A 25,497-nucleotide genomic window follows, 5' to 3' on the forward strand; every position below is an offset into this window, starting at 1 on the left:
GGCTTCCTCTTTTATTCCTTACCCCCATTCCATGTTCACCTACTACATTTCCTTCTCTTCCTTTTCCTACTATCAAATTCCAGCCACCAATGACTATTAAATTTTCGGCTCCCTTCACTACCTGAATAATTTCTTTTATTTCATCATACATTTCATCAATTTCTTCGTCATCTGCAGAGCTAGTTGGCATATAAACTTGTACTACTATGGTAGGCGTGGGCTTTGTGTCTATCTTGCCCACAATAATGTGTTCACTGTGCTGTTTGTTGTAGCTTACATGCACTCCAATTTTTTCATTCATTATTAAACCTACTCCTGCATTACCCCTATTTGATTTTGTATTTATAACCCTGTATTCACCTGACCAGAAGTCTGGTTCTTCCTGCTACTGAACTTCACTAATTCCCACTATATCTAACTTTAACCTATCCATTTCCCTTTTTAAATTTTCTAACCTACCTGCCCAATTAAGGTATTTGACATTCCATGCTCCGGCCTGTAGAACACCAGTTTTTTTTCTCCTTTTAACAATGTCTTCCTGAGTAGTCCCCACCCGGAAATCCAAATGGGGGTCTATTTTACCTCCAGAATATTTTATCCAAGAGGATGCCATCATCATTTAACCATACAGTATAGCTGCATGCCCTCGCGAAAAATTACGACTGTAGTTTCCCCTTGCTTTCAGCCGTTCATATTTAAAATAATGGATTAAAATTTGGTCACAGCTTCAGAAGGTTAAAGAAAATTAATAAATACTAGTGTTTACACAAGATCATGTAAGCTAAATTTTGAAAACACATATTTCCTAAACATCCAGCTGCAGCTATAAATTTGCTTTGTTCAGCTGAGCTTTGTCATAAAGATTAGAAGTTCATTATTTTTCTCTTCCAGGCTACCACACTACTGATCAGTTTTGTAGAAATAACAAAAGGGGAAGTGACTGCCTTTCCAGAAACAGTGTATAATGTAACCCCACATTAAAGCCAAACAAATGAATTATGAAAAACATGTTGAACATATTGCAGTAGATCAAAATTCTTAAGCTTGTGAGCTATATACATCTACATGAAAGTAATAAGACACATTTTTGTTCTACAAAGTGCAACTTCCTACAAAAAATACTTCACTGAATATAAAATACAGTATGACCCATTTCCAGATTGCACATAGTCTTAAGTTCTTGTCTATGTCAAAGAGAATACCCATATACATAAAATTATGGCTAGAGTCCATACTTATGAAACCAGGGAGAGAAACTAAATAAATGTCCACTGGATTAGACTATTTAAGACCAAAACCAACTGTGCACACACTGACAAGGTGTTTCTGAACAAAGTACCATAAAGTGTCAAGGAAATGCCACACAACAAATTTAGAATGGTGATGGAATCATGGCTAAAAAGAAAGGCCATCTACAATGTTGTAATAGTGTAAATGATTCAATAATTTAATTATAATGTGAAGTAAATGCTGTAAAATATAAACTGTGTAATATTCAAGAGTAAACTGACATTTATGAAAGTTAAATGTGTAACATTGTATTCTGTTGTCTTTAAAGAAGAAACTTATGCTTGATAATGCCTCATGTTTTCTTCACACAAATAAAAGGATTTGATTTTGATATAGTTGCTAACATTGCTACAACACTACAGCTAAAATACCCCAATATTTGCTGTAAGGAAATCTTAATATAGATGTCTTAAAAGAATCTGCCATTTGTCAAAAAATACTAAAGGTGTTAAAATGTCATAGCATGAAAAGCATGAACCTACAATAACAATGACCATTTGTATGTCTTCAATACCAACGTTCCATCAGTTTGCAGATTAAATAACAATTTTTCTTCTTTAGGGTCAGCAGCGTAATATATGTCTGATAATGACATGATTGTTTGAGTACATACACCAAATAGCTGCTCACAATAAGTAATGTTTATTCACGACAGACTGGACATACTTCTTTGGCTTAGTTGCCATTTTCAAGTATGTCTACATTGATGTGATGTCCATATTGCATCGATAGTGGACTGTTTTGTAATTAAGGTTGTAAATGGTGTCAAGGTGTTGAAATTAAATGTTAGTTACAAAGTGACAGCAGTTTAATAGTTACACTCTAACTGGATCTGCCAAGCTCTAATCCTACATCCGATCATAACTGACATTGTAAATGGATAGGCCACATGTAAAGAATAAGCAAGCTGAACTGTTATGTTCATGACCAGGGGGAACAACATGCTACAAATTAAACCACCCAGATAGCAAGGAACAATTCAATGTTTATTATGTCAACCAAACAGAATGCAAGAAAACATTTTCTTGGAGCATAAATCCACACTACTTGGTTCAGAATGAAAGTCTTCTTTAGTATTCATTACTAATAATGAACAGAGTGTCCATAGAACCTTTCTCAAAATTTTTATAATGATTGAAAAAAAGAGAACATAATTGGTGATACTTGTTGCTTCATACTGTTTCTTATCATAACCAAACAAATATTAGTCTCTTTTATATCATTATATTCACAATACAGATATTATTCAAAAAGCATTTTGCTTAAAACCATTAATAAGTTTAACAGTTTGCACCATCTCAAAATGTGGAAAATAATTTTCTTATGGGAGAACTAGCAGCCCCACTGATATCACAACTGGGCCTGTGTACAGTAATATGACAATAATATGTTACAGGTTAACAACAGACTCAGACAATATCAATAGATGTAGTAATTGTAGGAAAAAAGGGGAACAGATTAGGGTTCAACATTCCAATGTCAATTTGTTGTGAGACAGCCTTGTACTAACATAGTTCAAGCATAGAGGGATAAGGGATAGAAAGGGTGCACAGTTTGATGTAGAGACTCATCAAAAACAATGAAGTTTCCCACTATTGCAGACAAATCATCATTCATCACTACTTTACATACAGGGTAATATGACAGCAGCAGCAAACAAAAACAACATATATCCTATGATGTTCACAGTAGTTCGAAATTTCTAAAAGGCAGTCCAGTTATATTCATTCCTTGTATGCAAAATGAAACCTTTTTCTACTTGTGTGTTGAATGCAGAAGGTATATCTTTCTTTTCAAATTTTATCAGAATGTTAACATAATTTATAAGTCAGTTACAAATGATCCCTTTTTGTTATCGCTATAACACAGAAATAAAAAAGTGCAGATGAAACAACTTTCTCATAAATGATTATTAAGACATTTAGAGTATCTAGTTGGATGGCATGATGCACTTTCCACCATAACTATAAGTTTAAAATAGAAAAATACAGTATATTCAGCTTCTCTTCAAAGTTTATTAGAATATTTACAGAGATTTTTTATAGCCAGGCACCACAAAATACAGATTCTAATGCAATCAGTGCTGGAATACAGCCCTTTCATGTTATGTCAGTATTCCACCTTATGATAATATGGATTAAAATATGATCTGTGAAGGTGGAAGTAACAGACTCTAAAAATGACTATGATCTCCTAACTTTTGTTGTTTTGTTTCACTTTTTCAGGTTTCTGAGCAGACAGACATATGAACTGAGTTACATGAAGCCCATATGCTTGTGTTTGATATGTTTTTGCAGATTTCCTTTGAGTTTTGATCGCTGAGGACAGTAAGGACACTTGAATCTGGCTTCTTTCCCACATTCATATTTCACATGGTTGTAAAGTGAGTTTTTCCTCTGGTACACCTTACCACATTCATTACATTCAAATCTTCCATCTGTGTAGTTCCATGCATTTTGATTTAGAGGAAAGTGTTGTTGAGAGCTGTGACATGCTTGCATCTGATTTATACGCATTTCTTGTATTCCTCTGTATCCTGTGAAAAAAGGAAATATGGGATACATAACTTTCAAGGATTGTAAAATATACAGATATGAAGAAGAAGGCTAGAGCAACACATTATTTTATTATTACTCCTTGCCAAAATATACAAGGAGTTAATTTAGCTAGTGAGATAATCCTTGACAGGCAACAAAAAAAAACTCTTTAATTTTTGCATACCATGGAAGGATTTTATGGGTAATGATTATCCATGTAGTGTTTACTTTTTAACATGAGAGGGTGTTGAACCACAGAAAGAAGTGACAAATGTTATTAAACAGGTAAACATATAAGTCACAGTTTTCAGAATATTGATGTTATAGGTCACATAAAATAACATGGCCATGTCTGCACAGAGAGTGCAGTAGGGGAGGGGACAATGGTAGTGGTGGGGGTTTCCCTGTGAATGGCCTTGTGCAGTAGGGGAGATTCAGTTAGGATAGCTATGCCTTTGTTCATAGCATATCCTGCATAACTACACCTATCTATCCTACAGCTGTCTAGCCTGCAAATGATCACATTAAAGATTAAATCAATATGACCAATATTTATTTATTTGTTTATTTATTTATTCTTCATAACTACAGCCTATTTTCTAAAAAGCTAAAATAGGCCATACAGATCACATTTCCATGTATAGTTATAAGTTACGCATTAATGATTGATTTCTGATACTTACAACCAATAATTCAACAACTACAAAATTTCAAAATATCATTATCAAGCACAATAGTGGGGCTACTGGGAAATTTAAAAACTGATTTCTTTTCCAGCCACCTGATACAAAAATGACAGTAATTCAGTTGAAATGCAATATTGCTTTATGCCTACATTTGAAGCGAATAGTACTGTAAGGCTTCAGACAATTATCATGAAAAAGTCACAGCAATTGTCTCTTTGTACCGATCTGCTGTTTTACTCCTTGGCTTTAATGTTAAAAGTCCATTTGGAACATAATCAGATATTCCTCCTGTAGTGGAATCATTTACTTAATCTCAAGACACAAATAAATTTCTTGTATTCTGCACAATGGTGACATGATATATGATTTTTACCTGTGTGTGCTACAGCAAGGAGTTGTCCTTTTGAAAGTAGTGCTTTTATTCCTTCTAATATGAGAACTAGAATATACCTTTCATTGATAGATATGATGAACCTCCCTCTTAATGGCAATTTCTCAGCTTTTTTTCAGGAAGTCTGTATATTTACTTTGTGCTTTTAAATGTTCAGTTTGCGCCTTTGTGTTTCTGATGACTTCTACACCTGGTATGTGTTATAGAATGTGAAATGTACAAACATTTAAACATAGAAAGAAGTTGGGAACAATAAAACAGAAACTGATGTAACTGTAGCCTAATTTGTGTAGTAATAATAATAATAATGTTGTGTGACGATGGCCTCCCGTCGTGTAGACCGTTCGCCTAGTGCAAGTCTTTCGATTTGACGCCACTTCAGCAACTTGCGCGCCGATGAGGATGAAATGATGATGATTAGGACAACACAACACCCAGTCCCTGAGTGGAGAAAACATCCAACCCAGCCAGGAATCGAACCCGAGCCTATTGGATTGACATTCTGTCGCGCTGACCATGCAGCTACTGGGGGCGGACAATTTGTGTAGTAAGGATCATATTAATGAAACGCCATCATTAAAAGCAGTTTTTTCCGTCTTAAAGGAAGTAGTGACTTTAATGTTGAGCACTGTTTATGTGCCATGGGGAAATTATGTATTAGTCTCCTGACAACTTGTTCATCAAAATTGTCTAAAGGTAAACTTTTCTTTCCATCTTCTGTGCCTTTCTTGGAACAGAGAAACCTTTGGAAGAAACTATAGCTATGTTTCTCACCACATTTTTTATTCTCTTTATTGTGCATTGAGAAACACGAGTGCCAACCCTCATTAGCATACATTTTAAAGGGATTTTTACTCCCTCATTGGGCTCTTCCATCACAAATTTTATGACACTGCACACAGTCTCCCATGGATGATATGAAGCACTACCTCTGCAGCTGCTGTGCATGGGGACTGTGGTGCCATGCTTTGTAGAACAGAGATGACAATGAGAATGCTTGAATTCTTCATTTGTGTGGCCATATTGTCTGTAGTTGTTTTACAAGGGTATTTTTTTCTGTCGTTACAACTACAAAAATGCATTATTTTTTTTCATCAGATGTGTTTTGCTTTATTGAGGTAAAGCATCCTCAGTGATCTGTAATTAAGTTATTTACATTTTGATTTGCTTTAAGATCAAAAAACCGTTAGTTCAATCTGTATTTTCCTACATCATTAAAAATCTGATATGTGTTAGACCTTGGTGGTCTCATGTGTGTGTATATATTCCACGTGGGAAAAATTATATATAAAAACAAAGATGAGGTGACTTACCGAACAAAAGCGCTGGCAGGTCGATAGACACACAAACAAACACAAACACACACACAAAATTCAAGCTTTCGCAACAAACTGTTGCCTCATCAGGAAAGAGGGAAGGAGAGGGGAAGACGAAAGGAAGTGGGTTTTAAGGGAGAGGGTAAGGAGTCATTCCAATCCCGGGAGCGGAAAGACTTACCTTAGGGGGAAAAAAGGACAGGTATACATATTTAAATATGTCTGCTTGTGTCTGTATGTGTGGATGGATATGTGCGTGTGTGCGAGTGTATACCTGTCCTTTTTTCCCCCTAAGGTAAGTCTTTCCACTCCCGGGATTGGAATGACTAAATATGTCTGCTTGTGTCTGTATGTGTGGATGGATATGTGCGTGTGTGCGAGTGTATACCTGTCCTTTTTTCCCCCTAAGGTAAGTCTTTCCGCTCCCGGGATTGGAATGACTCCTTACCCTCTCCCTTAAAACCCACTTCCTTTCGTCTTCCCCTCTCCTTCCCTCTTTCCTGATGAGGCAACAGTTTGTTGCGAAAGCTTGAATTTTGTGTGTGTGTTTGTGTTTGTTTGTGTGTCTATCGACCTGCCAGCGCTTTTGTTCGGTAAGTCACATCTTCTTTGCTTTTAGATATATTTTTCCCACGTGGAATGTTTCCCTCTATTATATATATATATTAAATCAATGACTGTTGCTTGTATGTGCAGACAAAATAAACCCTAAACACACATTATGTGACTGCTGACTATGCAAATTGCTTTTTTAAGTAAACTGAGGAAAGAGGAAAAAAAAAACAATTGCATGCATGAATATGGTAACTTAATTTATAAATATGTTATTTTAGAACAGCAGTAATCACTTCAACCTTTTCATAAGCCAAATTTTCATCCTACAAGACAGTGAATTCTGTTCATTTCATATATGCTTCAGAAAAAGTATTAAAAAGGCTGCATTACTTTTATTCATGTAAGATGTGCATCTACATTTTCTACTCTTGATATTTCAATTACATCACATATGTCCACAAAATATAAATCAAAGATCAACAATAATGTAACAAAGGTTAACTTTGTCTTATATATTTTTTAAAATTAGAATAAATAATACACCAGAAGGCTATGACATACAAAGGAACATTTAAATAAAAAGGAAAAAATTGTTGGAAAACTTCTATAAAACTATTTTGAGGATAGAAGTATGTGCTACATGAAACAATGTATTAAAGCTAATTTCTAGTTATGAAATTATTTGTTTCTTCTAATTTCTGCAGATCATTTCTGTTTTCTTTTGCAGACTTCCTCAACCTATTTGATTTTGTTAACACAGTCGTATAGTGTTGTTTCTCTGCCTAGTCAGCACATTCATCTGCATATTTTGTAATCTCTCTATGCACTAGATGTTTTCCTTTCTTTTTAAATTCATTTTCATCAAGTTCACTAATCTCAGTCATCCTATTTGTTTAGTGTTTTCTGTGTTTTTTACATCTTAAGATATCAATTACGATGTCTTCCCATTGAAAAAGAGTTGCACGAATTTTTATTGATAACAAGTTTTCTGTCATCTCCAACTAAGGCATTTATATGATCACAAATGAATCTCAAAGCTATGTATGATTCCTCTTTAAGGTTTCCGACTTCTGTTTATTTTGTTAATACTAAAACCTCTTCACACAGTTGCTTGGTCATGCTTAATAAAATAAGCTTCTGGGTATATGGCCAAACTTAAATAAGTTTTGTTTTTAAATGAGAGGGAAAAAAATTGTCCAACCATGAAAGTTCCTTATCATAATTCCATGTTTTCACAAACATTTTCATTGGAAAAATTGACAAAACCTGCTGGAATGTCATCACGTTCAGCAATTTTCACAATATTTACATCTCATAAGCTACTTAGAAGACAGTTCATCTTCCTCATACAATTTTGTTTCTCTTCAACTAAATGTATTGGTATCACATATGACAAATTTCTGACAGTGCAGAAAACTGCTGGTGATTTTGAAATTATAACTCATACCACTTTAATTAGCACCAATTTTACATCCATAAAAAGTCAGTACTCCTCCATTGGAAACCTTTTCAGAAGAATACAGTTCTTTAATCTCTTTTTCACCAACCAAACCAAGTTCAACTTTTTTGTAAGAATGTGATCCATAGGGTTCTGGTATTCAACTTTTATTAAGACAACTATAAATTATTCAACAATTTTGATTTCAAAATTCTTCACATTAATGCATGAATCACTTTTTTAATATTGTAACATTTATGGGAGCAAAGGTTTATCAGTCTGATACAGGTTAAGAAAGTCTGTATAATTTGGAATACTTAAAAAAAAAAAGTATCACATCACTTACTTTTCTTCCCTCACAGTTGTGATTTAACTACAGTTTTTAAACACTGATAATTTATAAGGACTAGTACTCAAATTATTAACACACTACGAAATATTAAGCATTTTAAAATTTCAGACATAAAATGCTCAATAAAATTAAATTCCAATGTTAGGTTAAAAGCACAGAACTCCATGCGATTTCACAAAATGCTCTGAGATTTCCCTGACTTTTCCAGGTAAAATGTAATTCCCTGAGAATTCAGGTTTTCCAGAAAAATTGACATCCTATTTTTATAGCCCATGTGTGATTTCAGACCATGTTCTCCCATACCTCATTTAAATTGATGCAATGTTCCACGAAAAAAGGGAAAAAAACTATCCTGGAACATTAGCAGATAATCTGTCAAATACTTGTCATTCCATATGAATACACCCATTTCTTATAAAAGTTGTTACACCATACAAATGAATATTTCTTTAAGAAGTTTTTGAATGTGCTGAGTAACAGTCATGCAATATTTTTTGAAAGAATAAACCACCATCTGACAGTGCATTAGTGTATTTATCTTTTGTTCTATCTAGATTTCGGCTCTTTTCCCAGTGTAGAGTATGATGCTAAAAGTTCTTAAACCTTCAACAGGTCATAGCTGTTTAAGAACGTTTTGTTTTGTACTCAACAAAAAAACATATTTCTTTCACAGATTATCATCAGAAATATATATCATCGGAATTTATTTGTATTTATTTGAATTTATTTGTATAAAATATTCAAGGGTTGGGAGGAAAAAAATTAAATAAAATATATAAGATTCCAGTTTTTGAAAGTATAATGTAACTGGATGTATAAAAAAAATCTACTCATCAAGTGACAGCAGGAGAACATACACTTACAAAGGTTGAAGAAATTTGCCAGTAGCTCTAAGGAAGAGGGATAAAGATACAGGAGTGGCAAGGTTTAGGAAATGGGGAGGATTTGAAAAAGTTTCTCAGCACCCCGGGTCAGGATAGACTTGTCAGACTGCACTGTTCATGCCACAAAAATTCTCTAACCTATGGCTCCTACCCCTGTGACTATCCCCACTGTAAAACGTGCCCTACGCACCCTCTTGCCATCACCTTTACCAGCCCTGTAGAAGGGAGAGCCACCTGAGAAACCACACGTCATGTGCCAGCTGTTATGTAAACACTGTTCATCCCTTTACAATGGGATAACTACACCAAGTTATCAGTCGGGATCCATGGACATAGACAGAGGGTGTATGCTAACAACACACAATACCCAGATGCAGAGTATGTACACAGTCACAACCTCAGTACCTGTTTCACACACATGCCATCTGGATTCTTTACCCAGATATTAGCTTCTCAGAAGTCCACAAGTGGAAACTGGGATTACAACATATCCTCAGTTACACCACCCACCTGGCCTTAATTTACATTAATTTTTTCAGTCTTAGCATTTTCTCTCAGCAACTACTCCTTTATTCACTCTCTTTCAGCTTTCATATATTTTGTTTTCAGATCTGTCTATTCCACACCCCCCACCCCCCCGTACCTCCAACACCTAAAACGCACTTAGCTTTCTGCTTTTATTAACTCTTGCACAGTGTTTTGTTAGTAATCTCTGTCCTGCTTATTGCCATATCTTCCCCCTCAAGGCTTTCGGGTTTTCAAATCTCATCCAGTGCAGTCCCCTGCAATCAGTCTTCCCTTCTCATCCTGTCCAGTACATCTTCCCTGACCTAGGGTTTTGGGTGCCTTATCCAAACTCTCCCCATTTACCAAACCCCTCCTGTCCTCTTTCTTTATCCCTCTGTCTTCTCCTTTAGCCCTTCTGCCAGAAGGAGCCACTGGCTCATAAGGCTTGAAAATTTCCTTAACCTTTATATGTGTGTGTGTGTGTGTGTGTGTGTGTTTTCATGCTGCCACTAGGTGAGTAGATTTTTCATCTAACTATTTACTTTACATTTTCAAAAATGAAAATAAAATTCCAGGATTTTTTAAACATGAGCCAACATAAAAAATTAAAAAGTTAATTAATATTAGAAGAGTAGTGGTTCCAAGAGGTCACATAATAAGCTTAAAATAATGCAATTTTGGGGGAAGCATTAAATAAAGATTAGCAACTTAACAAGACTGAGTGGTGTTTATTAACCCATTAGCACTATGCATTTGTCACACATTGTTAAAATCATTGTTTTCATGACAGCAATGAAGCGAGAGTTTTGGCAGCACTTGCTTCCATTTCATACAACTGTAAAGATCACTACAATACAATAGTCTTAACAATACATTTAAAAGTTGTGACATTGCAGTGTTGGAATTCATCATTTGCTGAATGAAGGAAAAATGGAGTATAATTTTAGGTAAGTATGTTTTACACACTGATATGGAATATGATTTTGTCTTTTAGTATGATTATGCTTTACATACTCAAATACATATAGTTTAAAAGTTGTTGCTTGATGTGGAATTTATGTTGAATTAGGCTGTTTGAACTTTGTGCAGCCACATGGCAATTATAAGTGCTTTTACCCAGTAAAATGATGAATTTTCCCTTTTTTGCTTTAGAAGAGATTTATCGTTTACTGAGACGCTGGAGATTCATCATAATGATGATATTGAGGGTGATGGGTTTGTTGAGCTGCCAGATCCAAATGTAGACACTGATGAAAACTTAGAAAATGATGATGTTGGTGTGTAAGTAGGCCTATCACTGGTTTGTTTTGAATTGTCTTTTTACTGATACTGTTTGCTCTATAATTTTTTATTCCATTCTGTATTGTTACAGATTAGCAGACAACCTGTCCTCTTCTTGGTTATGAGCTAATGCTGAAATAAGACTGCAAATAACAAAAGGCTTGATTAAGTTTATCCATTACAGACATTTTGGAACCTGTGACTGTCAATTGAAAGTAAATACATAAAACTGCAACCATCACTTTCTTTAATAGTTATTTATTATTACTTGAACCAGTTTTTGAACCTTTTCAGGTATATCTTCAGATGATTTTCTGGGTGTTAATCACTATTTCTAGCATAATGCTGGGTGCTGGCTTGTGACAGTAATGGCGGCTTTTGTTCCGTTAGTGTCCATTAGTCTGCTTCCATTTTGATGGCCACTTGGTACATCACTTCATACACTTCTACATGATCTGTATTCATTTACACTGTGATAGCAAAACTTTGCCATCATCCACCGTTATTTTAGCAAAGAATAATCAAAAATTATCAATAAAATGCAAAACCATAAGAGCATGTTTACACAGTATGAAGCAAAATAACAACTAGATAAGACAGTATGAAGAAACAAAACAAAAGAAGAAAGAGAAAGATGACGTCATGTAATCTGAAGAGGGGTGCAGTTAGGAAGAGAAGGTTAAAGTGAGGATATTAAAACATACGTGAGAATAAGGATTCATTCATACTAAAACTGAGAATCTGATGAAAAACAGAAATTGCAGGAGCAATGAAACATGAAAAGAATGAGCAATCTTCATGCTAATTGATGAGTTAAACCATGGCAGTAAATGCAGTCTGGAACTTGGTGGATTGCACTGTAGGCCCATGAAATACACAATCAACATCCAAAGTGATTCCCTGGGAAATTGGGGTACTATGGCAAACAAAAATTCAAGAGCAAGACTCAAGGCATGTGCTGTATGAGTGGCAACGTCAGATCGCCAATGTTAAATTTCTACAGATCTATTTTTGCAATGATGAACAACTCAGAGTGGACCAGCAATGCACCATCACCTAGGATCTACAATAAGTCCAGTAATTACAATAACCACTCTATAATCACAATCAATTGGTCATTGTTTTCAAGAGCGGAATAAATGGTCTCAGAAAACTATAAGACTGTCATTCAAGTCTACAAAAGACCAAGACTTGAGCTTGAATGAATATTAAATGCACCTCAAGGTCATATAGGTAATCACTGACAGCAAATATTGACAGCATGACATCATTATTCAATAGCTAAAGAATACATTGCAACATATTGCTGAAGAACATCTCAATTATGACTTGCAACTGTACCTAGAAATATTTTGGAAAGATAAAGATAGTAGCTTAGCTCTTCAACATCTAACAAATCAATCCAAGTACAAATCCTGTAACCAATAAAGAATTATCACTCATGCAATTGAATTATGGTTCATTTGTCAGCAATTATTACAGCAGCAACTCGTCACTGATATTTATATTGTAGTGTAGCAACTGTAACTGCTATTTGTATTATATAATGCAGTAAGAAATCATGCCTCCATTAAGCTGAAGTGACTCAGTTAGGAATACTGTAGCACTGAAACTTAGTCTTTTTTTCCTTTCATACCAAACAAGAGTTGCACTGCACGTAGTGGGTTGAGTTACAGAGAAGTACATTCAGCCTTCACAAATACAGTTCTCAGGTTTGCTGACAGATCGTATTGTGTAAATCCCACAATATTTCATTGATGCAACTGCTTGACATCTTCAGGTGGTGGTAGGTGCTGCTGTTACTGCTGCAAGACATTACTGATGATAATCGCACAGCAGTGTCAAAATGTATCAAGCCAGGAGCAAGCAGTATGAACACAGGGGAAGATGCTCACAGTTGGATGAAAGCGGCACTCCCAGTGCCCCTACTTGGAGCTGCAGAAAGGTCTTTGGCATGTGCACTGTGCACTGTGCTGCCAGATGATCCTGTGGTTAAAAGCTGAATTAAATCTCAGCAGTACATTGCATTGAATCATGAATTGGAAGTTCTCACTTTCCCTTTTTTGATTTAATGGCAGCCAGTGCCAGATTCCAGGGGGCACTTAATTGAAAACCTGCATCTCTGTTGATAAGATTGTCTGCCATATGGATATGTATGGCCTCCTTAATAACACAGTCCTACATATTTCATGCTGTCAGAATGGTAGTGTGGCCCATATAGTAGGTTCAATCCAAGTTAAATTGATATAGAGGGTACCATTTTTCAGTTTCCCTTCTTCAATGAATTCTGACTAGTATTAACTAGTCTGCCCTCACAAATACAATCATAATAACTTTTACAAGCATGATTAGCAGCTGTCTCTAAAGGCACACTGGCAAAGCAGATGCCTGTGATCAGTGCCTTCTGTGTGCTCTTGTAAGTGATGTGCTGAACACATCTGAAGTTAACAAATTTTTATATGATGTTTTGGTGAATTTGAGTGAATGACTGCATTTCTCCAGAAAAATGTACATCTCATTTACTAATCACTTCTACATCATTCAGTTGCTAACCACTCCCTTTTCAGGCCCCATTGTTTGTTATGGCAACTACAGTATGTATAAGCAAGAGTGAAGCTGTGGTGCTACCCTTAGTTGCTGCATTAAGAGTATGTGCTAGTATGTCAGTGTTAATCTTTAATCATTAGCACAATGGTAGACCTGCTGGACCTGCTATCATGCTGCCTTCCTGCCTGTAAAAGCAGCACAGCACCAAAGCATCCAAGCTACTGAATAGCAACACCAAGGAAAATTGGATGATTAGTTCCAGTCAAGTTAGTAGTATTTAGGAATATAAGAATAATGGAAAATCCAGGATGGAATCCAGGAGAAGCAGTGTGGTTTCAGTTGATTAAGACTGCAGTTGTGTGTATGTGTGTGTGTGTGTGTGTGTGTGTGTGTGTGTGTGTGTGTGTGTGTGTGTGTGTGCGCGCGCGTTGATGAAGGCCAGTGGGAAAAGGCTGAATTGTGGAAGTCTTTTTGTTGTGCCTATCTGCAACTCAGCATCCCCGCTATATGGTGAGTAGCAACTTCCTTCTCACAATATCGGAATATTAGAATAGTTATTTAAGACCCTGGAACATTCCACAGTGTTGCTGTAATTCTTTGCTCACTGAATTATGGTTAGAGATGGTGAATACAATCACATCTTCAAATGCTGGTGATTATTTCAGCAATTCATTATCCATATGCCAAAACTGTGACAATGATTGCTATCTATTGACTATAATTGACGAAAATTGCATTTAGATGAATATGTCCATTTGACAGAATGGAAAGAAGGAATTCTTAGTCAGAAATGAGGAAGGACTACAAAATTGACAAGTAACCATTGACTGTAATGCCATTGTTACCTGAATTTATTTTAAAAAATCAATCAAATTTGTCGATGGCATTGTTAAAAATCAAACATTCAGTGCCAATATGTCAATGAAAATAATCAATTTTTAAAAGTATAATGTAACTGTAAGGATTAAAAACTCTTTTCACCAATCAACAGCAGGAGATAGCAAATACAAAAGTTACAGAAATGTACAAGCTTTTTGAGCCAGTGGCTCTTTCTTCTTGCAGAATGGTGGAATTGGAAGGAAGAGGGATGAAGGAAAGGTGCTAGTGAGGTTGAGGAAATGGGGAGAGTTACTGAAAAGTAGGCCAGAACTGTGGGTCAGGGGCGACATACCAGACAGCATGAGAAGCAAAGACTGATTGTTGTGGACAAGATTTGAGAACCTGAGAGCTTAGAGATGAGATGTATGATAAGAGTAGTAAGCAAGACAGACATTACTGACAAAACATCATGCAAGAACTAATAAGGGTGGAAAGCTATGTGATAGATAGGTGTGTTGGGGAGGGGGTGGAGGAGGGGAAGGTTCAGAAAATAAAAGATACAGAAAACAAAAAGGTAGCAAAGAAAAGGAATAGCTACTGAAAACAAATACTGACACCAAAGGAAATTAATGTAAATTAGGCTAGATGCGTTGCAAGAACCAAGGAAATGTTGTAAAGCCAGTTCCCACTTAGTGTCAGGAGGGAGAATCCAATTGGCACATGTGGTGAAACAGGCAACGAGGTCATGACCGCCATATTGTAGAGCATGCTCTGCAACAGGATATTGTGTGTTGCCAGTATACACTCTACGTCTATGCCCATTTAGCCTAACTGATAACTTGGTGGTGGTAATACCAATTCAGAAGGTCAAATAATGTTTACGTACCAGATGGTATGGCATGTTGTTTCACAGATGGCTCTCCCCTCGTATATGTGTTTGCCATTTACAGAGGTGGTGTATGCAGTGGTAGTAGGGTGCATGGGGCAAGTCTTACAGGGTGGACAGTTACAGGGATAGGGCTAACAGGGTAAGGAAATGGGTGCAGAAGAAGCATAGTGTCTGAGCGGGGTACTGTGGAGATAGGATGGACGGAGGAGAGATGGGGAATGGGGGGACAGGGGAGGGGGAGTGGTGCAGAGGGGGAGGGGCAATGAAAAGCTGTTCAGCTATTCTAGGTGTGGTGGGCAAAATGTCAGACAGAATGGACCTAATCTCAGGGCTTGCTTTTAGGAAGTCTAGCCTTGTTGAATGAATTGATTAATACATTCAAGACAGGGTAGTACTGAGTGACAAGAGGTATACTCCTAAGTTGTTTTTCGGGGGATTAGCAGCAGCAGTACTGCATGTAACAGCCTGAGAAGTCTCCTTTTGAATTAGGTTGGTGGGATAATTATGTCCAGTGGAGGCTGAGGTAAGAATGGTGGTGTATTGCTGTAAAGAGTTTGGTTCTGAACAAATATGTTTGACTGAAATGCTAAGGCTGTATGGGAGGGAGTGTTTGGTCTGGAGAAGATGCCATCTATCAAAATGTAAGTTTTGTTTACAGATTTAGTGCAGGGTTGTTGTAATTTAACCCAACCTGGGAAAACCAAATCCAAAAAATTATGAGAATTTAATCAATATAAAATATGTTGTGTTGTTACATACTTAGCTTTACACAAATTAAAAAGAGCAATCACATTTATTAAAGGCAAATATTTATGTCACAAGGATTTATTTCATGAATATTGGGTTTTAACTTACCTTTTAACATAAGAAACACAGCTACATAACATTTACACTTGCAGATAAAAAAAATTTAACTTAATGAAGAATTGTAATAAGTGTAAAGTGCAATTTACTAATTTTTTGATGAATGCAAAACTTTATAGTTTTCACTAATTTCTTGGTCTTTGTTCTCCTAAATTACTTATTAATTCTGAACAAACAAACCCATAGGTGGAAAAAATTCTGTCAATGGATGCAGTGCTGGCAGGGATGGAAAAGAGGCACTAATTAAGTATTTGTAAGAATGGTTTTTTGTGAATAATAGATTTAAAATGAATTATTTAATTGTCAATATGAAAGAAAAATTAAAAACCCATAAAAACCGAACTTCAGACACTGGACTGATTTTTAAAGAATACCCAAGTTTTTCTCACCCCTTGTTTAATGAGAGCTGAAATGGGTAGCTGACCCTCAGAGAGGATTAGGTCAACATCAGGGAAAGTGGAATGGGGTTTGGAATATGATCATGTGAAATTTCATTGGTTGAATGTATTTAGAGATTACAAAAATTTTAACAGGTCAGCCTCACCATACTTCTATATGACAAAGATATCACTGTATCTAAACCAACCAGAGGCATATGGATCCCAGAAAAGCCACCTCCAAGCAGGCCACAAAAATGTTGGCATAGGAAGAAGCCATCCTCATTCCAATGGGCATGCCTTTGACCTGCTAGTATGTGCTCCTGAGAGGCAAAATAGGTATTAGTAAACGCAAAGTTGATGAAGGTGAGCAGGAAGGATGTTACAGGTTTGGGCACTCATTGAGATAGAGCTCAGCAGCATACAGGCCATGTACAGGGTGATCAGTTCTTAATGCATCTGCCTGGGGCAGCCACCCGGCAGTGGCAGTGACGGGGGTTATATTTCTCCACTGCTGCAAGCCCTTTGTTTGAAGAGGTAGCACATGTTCCTTAGGCAATGCAATACATTGTATTAAATGAAAGTGTTTCAAGTGAAATGGTGAATAAAAGTATTCTATTTGCGAATTAAAAGTGTTATATTTGTCAATGAATATCCTTGTATGATTCATATGTGTGTACAGAATCAGTGCATTCAGTAAGGAGAATAATTCACTAGGAATTTCGTCATGTTCAAGTTCCTAATCAGAGCATGATTCACCAACTGGTAAATAAATTCCTCATAACAGGAACTGTTCTTGACAGGAAACATAAGGCAACCACAAACAGTACTCAGAGAAGAAACTCTGGACAATGTTGGAGGAGGAGGAAGAGGAGATTGTCTTTTAGCATCTCATCAACAGTGAGGTTATTAGACATGGAGCACAAGCTCGAATTAGGGAAGATGGAGAAGGAAAGCAGCCATGCCCTTTCAAAGGAACCATTCTGGCATTTGTCTTAAGTGGTAACACTGGGCATATGCTCTGGAAAAGTCTCCTAAAAATCAGTTTGACATCTGTCTCACCAGCAAGTATACATGTAGTCTCAAATCACTCTGTAATTTGTGATCATATTTCATCAGTGAAGTGTACCCTATGCCAAAATACTGTGTTAAATGGATTAAGAATTTGCGTGTTCAATCATAAGTGGTGTCACACACATTGTTTCTCATGATCGGAAGTTCTAAATAAGTGTGACTGTGGTATGGAATGCAAGGGGTGGGACAATGCCAGTGAAATGCACAGTGCAGGTTTGCAAGTGAATGTAGAGAATGAACTTAGGAAAGAACTTGATTATACTATAAAATACGTTAAAACACTTGAAAACTTGGTAATAAGTATAAGAAATTCCTCAAAACCTGGCTTCAAGACTTCTCAAATACCAGTCAAATAAGCAGCACACGACCAAAAACAAAAACAGTGGAACTTACTTTAAAACTAAGAAATAGGTTTAGTGTGGTTGAAAATGACACAGATGAGAAAGAACAATCGAATTGTACTATGATCCACATGGACAGTTTCAATGATCAATGCTAAATTGCACTTACAAAGCAAAACAAATAACCCTAATATTTGTAAACAAAACAAAAAACACACATTAAAAATAGACATGAAATCCTTATTCTAGCAGACAGCCGTGGAAGAGGTGTAGCTGAAATTACGAGTTCTGGCAAATCAGGATTCAACGTAACAGGCATAATCAAACCAGGAGCACCACTATGTGAAGTTTTAAATAGCTGTAAGCAATCTGTGATGAATGGCAGCACATGTGTAATAATTGGAGGTGCCAGCGATATATACCATGATGAAACTAAATGTGCTACAACAGTTTAACGCAAGTAATTTATAAAATGTCTGAAGTCAAATTTTTTGTTGCCAGTATCCCTTGTAGGTATGATCTCTTGCGTGAATACTGAAATTATCACAACCAACAGACCTTTAGCCAAGATATGTCAAGGTTATCCTAATGCTACATATGTTAGGATAAATAGTGGTTGCAGAGAACATTTTACAGAGCATGGACTTCACAGAACATGAAAGGGAAAGAAGCCATGAGTGCTTAAATATCGATTGATACTAAAGAGTCAAAAGTAGTATGAGACACTATCACACTGTCTGAAAACAACCTTAATACAGTATCAACATTAGTGGAAATAGGAAGAGGTGATGTCCCACAATCATTGGTAACAACAGAAGATTCTTTGGCATTAGAAGAAGTAAAACAATCTGAAGTGTCATCCAGTACATCAGCCAACTCATCAAGGGTGTCAAAATCATCAAAAACAGTTGAACCATTATCATCAGCAGCAGATGTACCACCTTCTCCAGCAGGTTTGAAAACAATCACAGCATCTGTGACTAGTCAAGCAATCAGAAGAACAGAGGCAAGACCAGTGGTACAAAATGACACTCAGACATCATCAACAGAAGAAAAATCAACAGCATCAAAGCATCATTTATCAGCTTCATATGCAGCTTCAACATCCACAGTAACATCAGCACCAACCGTAGTTCCAGTTTTAAAAGAAGCTTCAGTCTCAGCAAAAATTCCAGTGTCAACTGGAACATCAGTTACAAAAACGGATTCAGCATCAAAACTGGCAGCATCTCCAACATCCACAGAACATCAGCTCCAGAAACACCTCCAGCATCCACTGAAACAGCAGCTACAACAACAAGTATGGTGGCACCTCCAGAGGTAAGAAATACAAGGAGCAGGAAATATGTAATTCTTAAGGGTTTTTGGTACCCAGCCCCAACAAGGAATAGCTGGTAACTTTGGGAAGCATAAGTACGAACTCTCCTCTCAAGCTAATTTTAATAATTTAAAAATAATGAGCCTTAATATACAATGCATTAAAAATAAAATATTAGAACTTGCGATTGCAGCCAGTGAAGCTAGTACAGATTGTATTTATATTCAAGAACATATGTGCATGAGTTATGAACTAGAAAATATTTGCATTTCCCCATACAAATTAGTAAGTCATTATTGCAGGAAGGAAAGAAGACATGGTGGTGTTTGCAGTTATGTAAAACCTGGAATAAAGGTTAGAAATATGACTGTAACTGAATTCTTGAGCAAAGAAAAACATTTCGAGGCTGCTGCAAAACAGCTGAATATGTAAAAGAGTAAATTAATAACAATGTCAGTGTACAGCTCACCATGTGGTGATCCTGAAATTTTTAGAAATATATTACATCATAAAAAATCAACAATAATTATAAGTGGAGATTTTAATGTCATCTTATTGACTGAAGGTGCATCCAGAGATCAGTTCCAGAATGTTTTACAGAGCTTCAACTTGCATCCGCATATAACTAACCCTACAAGAGTAACAAACTCTTCAAAAGGTCTCATAGATAATGTTTTCACAAATATAGATTCCATAGATATAGATGTAATGAATTTTGACCTAGGAATACCTGATCACAATGCACTCATACTTAAATTTCCCATAGCACCTGTAACCAAAAATAGTTAATATCAAATGTACAAAAGAACCTTCTACACAAATAGTTGCAGTCACTTCATAAACATGCTGATTAACCAATCATGGGCAGAAGTACTGTTACAAACTACCACAAATGCTGCATACAATGTTTTTTCTTCCCCGTTTATGTTGAATTTTGAAATGTGTTTTCCTAAAAAAAACTTGTCAAAACAAACTCATATGGGCATTTACATGCTAACTCCTGGGTCACAACAGGTATTAGAAATTCCTCCAGGACCATGAAAATGCTTAACTATAAACTGAAAAGATGTACTGACCACAAGTTTAAAGAACATGTAAGAAACTACAAAAAATATATATATAAAGGTAACTACAAAAGCAAAATTATTAAGTAATGATAAATTAATATGAAAATCAAGTAATAAATCAAGAACAACTTGGAAAATTGTGAAAAGGGAAATAGGTAAGGCACCCTGGAATCAGGAAATAGTACTCAAAAACATTGAAAATATTGAATTAAAAGATGAAACTCTGGCAAATTACATAAATATTTACTTTTTAAGGGTACCTGTGTAATTAAGTAAAAACTTTACTAAACATGAGAAATTAAGAACCCCAAAAGTAGACAGTAGTATGTTGTTAATTCCCACAAATGATAATGAAATATTAAAGGTGATAAAGAGTCTAAAATCAAAAATGTCTGCAGGTGTGGACGAAGTGCCTGTGTCAATAATCAAGAAAATTGCCCAACAAATTATAAAGCCCCTGGTATATTGCCAATTTGTCTTTCAGTGAAGATGTGTCTCCTCAGAGGTTGAAAATCTCTAAGGCTAGACCTTTGTTTAAAAAAGGAGATCCACACAAATTAGAAAATTATAGACCAATATCCCTTCTCCAATCATTTTCCAAAATTATAGAGAAATTAATGAAAACCAGACTCATAAATTACTTAGATGCTTACAAACTTCTGAACTGCAGTTGACATGGCTTTGGCTCAGGCCACAGCACAGTCAGCTATCCATGCATATCTGAAGAGATTGTCCGGAATCTCGACACTAAAAAATGTGTAGTGGGGATTAACTTAGATCTATCTAAATCTTTTGATGCAGTAAATCAACAAATTCTGTTAAACAAGATGGAGGAAATATGTGTAAGGAGAGTTGTAAGGCAATGGTTTGAATCTTACCTTCAAGATAGAACTCAGGTGGTCGAAATCATCCAGAACATAAAAATCAGAAAATCAAGTGGATTTCAGATGCAAAGAAAATGGAAATAAGAGTCCCACAGGGCTGTGTTCTTGGTCCCTTATTATTATTGATTTATATAAATGATATAAAAAAATCCAAATATTTCTACCAAAATAATGTTGTTCACAGATGACATGAGCATAGTTATAAGTGATGATAAAAAATCATTAAACATCACAACTGACATAGTCCTGAAATATATACAACAATGGTATGGCAAAACAACCCAAGAAATGGACCTCCAGTTAAAACTAATTGATAAGCTGATAGAGAGTGTGCAATCCACAGAGTTTTTGAGCATGCATATTGATCAAAACTTAAGCTGGAAAGTCCATCCATTTTTGAGCATGCATATTGATCAAAACTTAAGCTGGAAAGTCCATCTAAGTATTTATCCCACAGGCTCAATTTGGCATGTTTTGCATTGAGGATATTATCTAGAGTGTGCAGCACAGACTGTACTAGACTTGTGTGTTTTTCTTACTTTCAGTCCATCACGTCTTATGGCATAATGCCCTGGGGTAAAACTAAATCAAGCTTAATAGATATCTTCAAATTTCAGAAAAGAGCTATACAAATCATAACACATAATTCTCCAAGAACTCATTGTAGGCCCCTTTTCAAACAACTACAAATACTCACAATGCCATCACTGTATATATTTAAAAGTATTATGTGTACAAGAGCATATATGAAAAATCTATGTACAAACGAAGAATGCCACAATTATACACTACTGGACATTAAAATTGCTACACCAAGAAGAAATGCAGATGATAAACGGGAATTCATTGGAAAAAATATATTGTACTAGAACTGACATGTGATTCCATTTTCACGCAATTTGGGTGCATAGATCCTGAGAAATCAGTACACAGAACAACCACCTCTGGCCGTAATAACGGCCTTGATACGCCCGGGCATTGAGTCAAACAGAGCTTGGATGGCGTGTACAGGTACAGCTGCCCATGCAGCTTCAGTACGATACCACAGTTCATATAGAGTAGTGACTGGCTTATTGTGATGAGCCAGTTGCTCGGCCACCACTGACCAGATGTTTTCAATTGGTGAGAGATTTGGAAAATATGCTGGCCAGGGCAGCAATCAAACTCTTTCTGTATCCTGAAAGGCCCGTACAGGATCTGAAACATGCAGTTGTGTGTTGTCCTGCTGAAATGTAGGGCTTTGCAGGGATCAAATGAAGGGTAGAGCCATGGGTCGTAACACATCTGAAATGTAACATCTACTGTTCAAAGTGCCGCCACTGCGAACAAGAGGTGACCAAGATGTGTAACCAACGGCACCCCATACCATCATGCCGGGTGATACGCCAACATGGTGATGACAAATACATGCTTCCAATGTGCGTTCACCGTAATGTCGCCAAACACGGATGAGACCATCATGATGCTGTAAACAGAACCTGGATTTGGCCGAAAAAATGACGTTTTGCCATTCGTGAACCCAGGTTCATCATTGAGTACACAATCACAGTTGCTTCTGTCTGTGATGCAGTGTCCAGGGCAATCGCAGCCACGGTCTCCGAGCTGATAGTCCATGCTGCTGCAAATGTCATCGAACTGTTCATGCAGATGGTTTTTGTCTTGCAAACGTCCCCATCTGTTGACTCAGGGATCAAGACGTGGCTGCACGATCCATTACAGTCATGAAGATTAGATGCCTGTCATCTCATCTGCTAGTGATACGAGGCCGTTGGGATCCAGCACGGCATTCCTTATTACCCTCCTGAACCCACTGATTCCATATTCTGCTAACAGTCATTGGATCTTGATCAATGCGAGCAGCAGTGTCGCGAGACGATAAACCGCAATCACAATAGGCTACAATCTGACCTTTATCAAAGTCAGAAACATGATTGTACGCATTTCTTCTCCTTACATGAGGCATCACAACAACATTTGAGCATACAACGCTGGTCAACTGCTGCTTGTGTATGAGAAATCGGTTGGAAACTTTCCTCATGTCAGCATGTTGTAGGTGTTGCCACCGGCGCCAACCTTGTGTGAATGCTCTGAAAAGCAATCATTTGCATATTACAGCATCTTCTTCCTGTCGGCTAAATTTTGTGTCTGGAGCACATCATCTTCGTGGTGTAGCAATTTTAATGACCAGTAGTGTAATACAAGAAGTCGTTAGAATTTGTATGTAGAAAGGGTAAGGACAACACAAACCCAAAAGCATGTAAGTTATTTTGGAATAAAACTTTACAATACTTTGCCAGTGTACATGAAGAAATTAATATATGAAGGAAAATTTAAGACTGAGCTTAAAAATTACCTTTCTATGACATAGATGAGTACTTTGATTGTGTGTAAAATTATTGCTAAACATTTTAATTTACATGTCTAAATTTTTATTTTTAAAAATACCTTGAAGGTGATATTCCATTATTGTGTTTGTAGTACTTGTACTTGTACAATAAGTTTGTCATGACAATCCCTACATCATGCAAATGATTTACAGGTAGATAATAAAATTAAGTGAAATAGGGATTTCCAGTGACTGTGTTCAAACAGCTATAAAATAAGGTTACAGCCCTATAAAATAATTGTAGTGCAAGAACTTAAACTGTGTGACACTCCAGGATGGTTACATTTTTGTGACTGGACCCTGAATAGGAGGCATTTACCCTTGACTATCTTTCTTCTTGGAAAAGTGATGGTTCCATCTAAGTGGAGACATTCATTCACAAAGTAACTGTTATTGGAATTCTGAAAGGCCTAACGTAATAAATGAGGCATCCCTGTAGGCTCAAAAAATAGGAGTGTGGTGTACTGTTAGTGCTGACATAATATTTCACCCTATATTTTTCCAGGAAACAATTAACAGTCAGAGACATGTGGAAAACATTTTGCAGCTATTTTTTGTCCAATTAACTGAGAGAGAATGTAATTTTGTGACTTTTCAGAGTGGCTCTGTGATGGCACATACAGCCAATCTCTCATTACAGAAAATTCATTATGTATTTACAAAGATACAGTTATCACTAACAACATATGGGGTCCCCATTACCCCAACTAAATCCCCTGCAATTTTTACCTCTGTGAGGAGGGGGAGTGGGGTGGGGGTGGGGGGTCACATTAAAAGAGAAAGTGTATAAATCAAATCCACACACTTCAGGTGACATTAAACTAACATTAATAAAGAAATAGCTGCCATTTCTCAGAGGGAACTGCAGAGTGTACTGAGTAATTTCCTATGCAGGTCTCTTGTAAATAAAATGCACCCATCTAAGACGATGGAAATCAGTATGGCATGAAAAGATGTTGGTTATGGCAATAATATGTGTAACACGTGAAATGCTTGAAAAAAGATGAACAAGATAACACAATACAATGACAAAGAGAGACATGGGGGTTATATTTGAAGAAATGACAGCCTCAAGAGCTAATATAGACCAGCCAATAAAAATAATCCATTTTTGAAAATATTATATAATTGGATAGATAAAAAAAATCTTATCACCAAGTGGTGTCAGGAGAAAACATATATAAAAGTTATGGAAATGTGCAAGCTTTCAGAGTCAGTGACTCTTTCTGCTTGTACAACTGTTGAAGGGAAAGAAAGAAGAATGAAGGAAACAGACAAGTTAGGCTTACAAAGTGGGCAGAGTTATGGAACTGTCTGCCCAGAACCACCAGTCAGTGGACACTTACCACACGGGATGACAAGGAAACACTGATTGTTGAGGACTGAATCGAATGAGATTTGTGATCCTGAGATCTTCAAGGTGGAAGATAGAGTGATAGGCAAGAGAGAGTTTACTGACGAAAGTGTGCAAGAGTTAATAAGAGAGGAAAAGTGACTAAAAATCAAAAGTGTGTCTGGCATTTGAATGAAACCGGAAAGCAATCATGTAACATTGCTTGTTCGAGTGGTGCGGTGTCTGTCATGACTGACAAATTTACAAAAGCATGGTTAAGGATTTGATCAATGTTAAATGTTTGTGACAACCAAGACTATAAATATGATTGCTGTTTGTTTCAATTTAAGTTGTGCTCTTG

The 25,497-nt window shown here is 36.4% G+C and overlaps 1 protein-coding gene across 3 annotated transcripts in view; it reads right to left on the minus strand.

The window, feature by feature from the left end:
• The window catches only part of LOC126475335 (longitudinals lacking protein-like), a 439,557-nt gene that overhangs the window by 82,433 nt on the left and 331,627 nt on the right, over positions 1–25,497 (minus strand). Inside the window, exon 5 of one of the 3 annotated variants that reach the window (XM_050103126.1) lies at positions 3,701–3,826. The exons of the other annotated variants lie outside the window; for them this stretch is intronic. Within the exon in view, the coding sequence (XP_049959083.1) occupies positions 3,701–3,826 (126 nt within the window). The remainder of the gene's footprint in view (positions 1–3,700; positions 3,827–25,497) is intronic. 3 annotated transcript variants of the gene reach the window in all.

Source organism: Schistocerca serialis, chromosome 4 (genome assembly GCF_023864345.2).
Source record: "Schistocerca serialis cubense isolate TAMUIC-IGC-003099 chromosome 4, iqSchSeri2.2, whole genome shotgun sequence".
Taxonomy (NCBI): Eukaryota; Metazoa; Arthropoda; class Insecta; order Orthoptera; family Acrididae; genus Schistocerca; species Schistocerca serialis.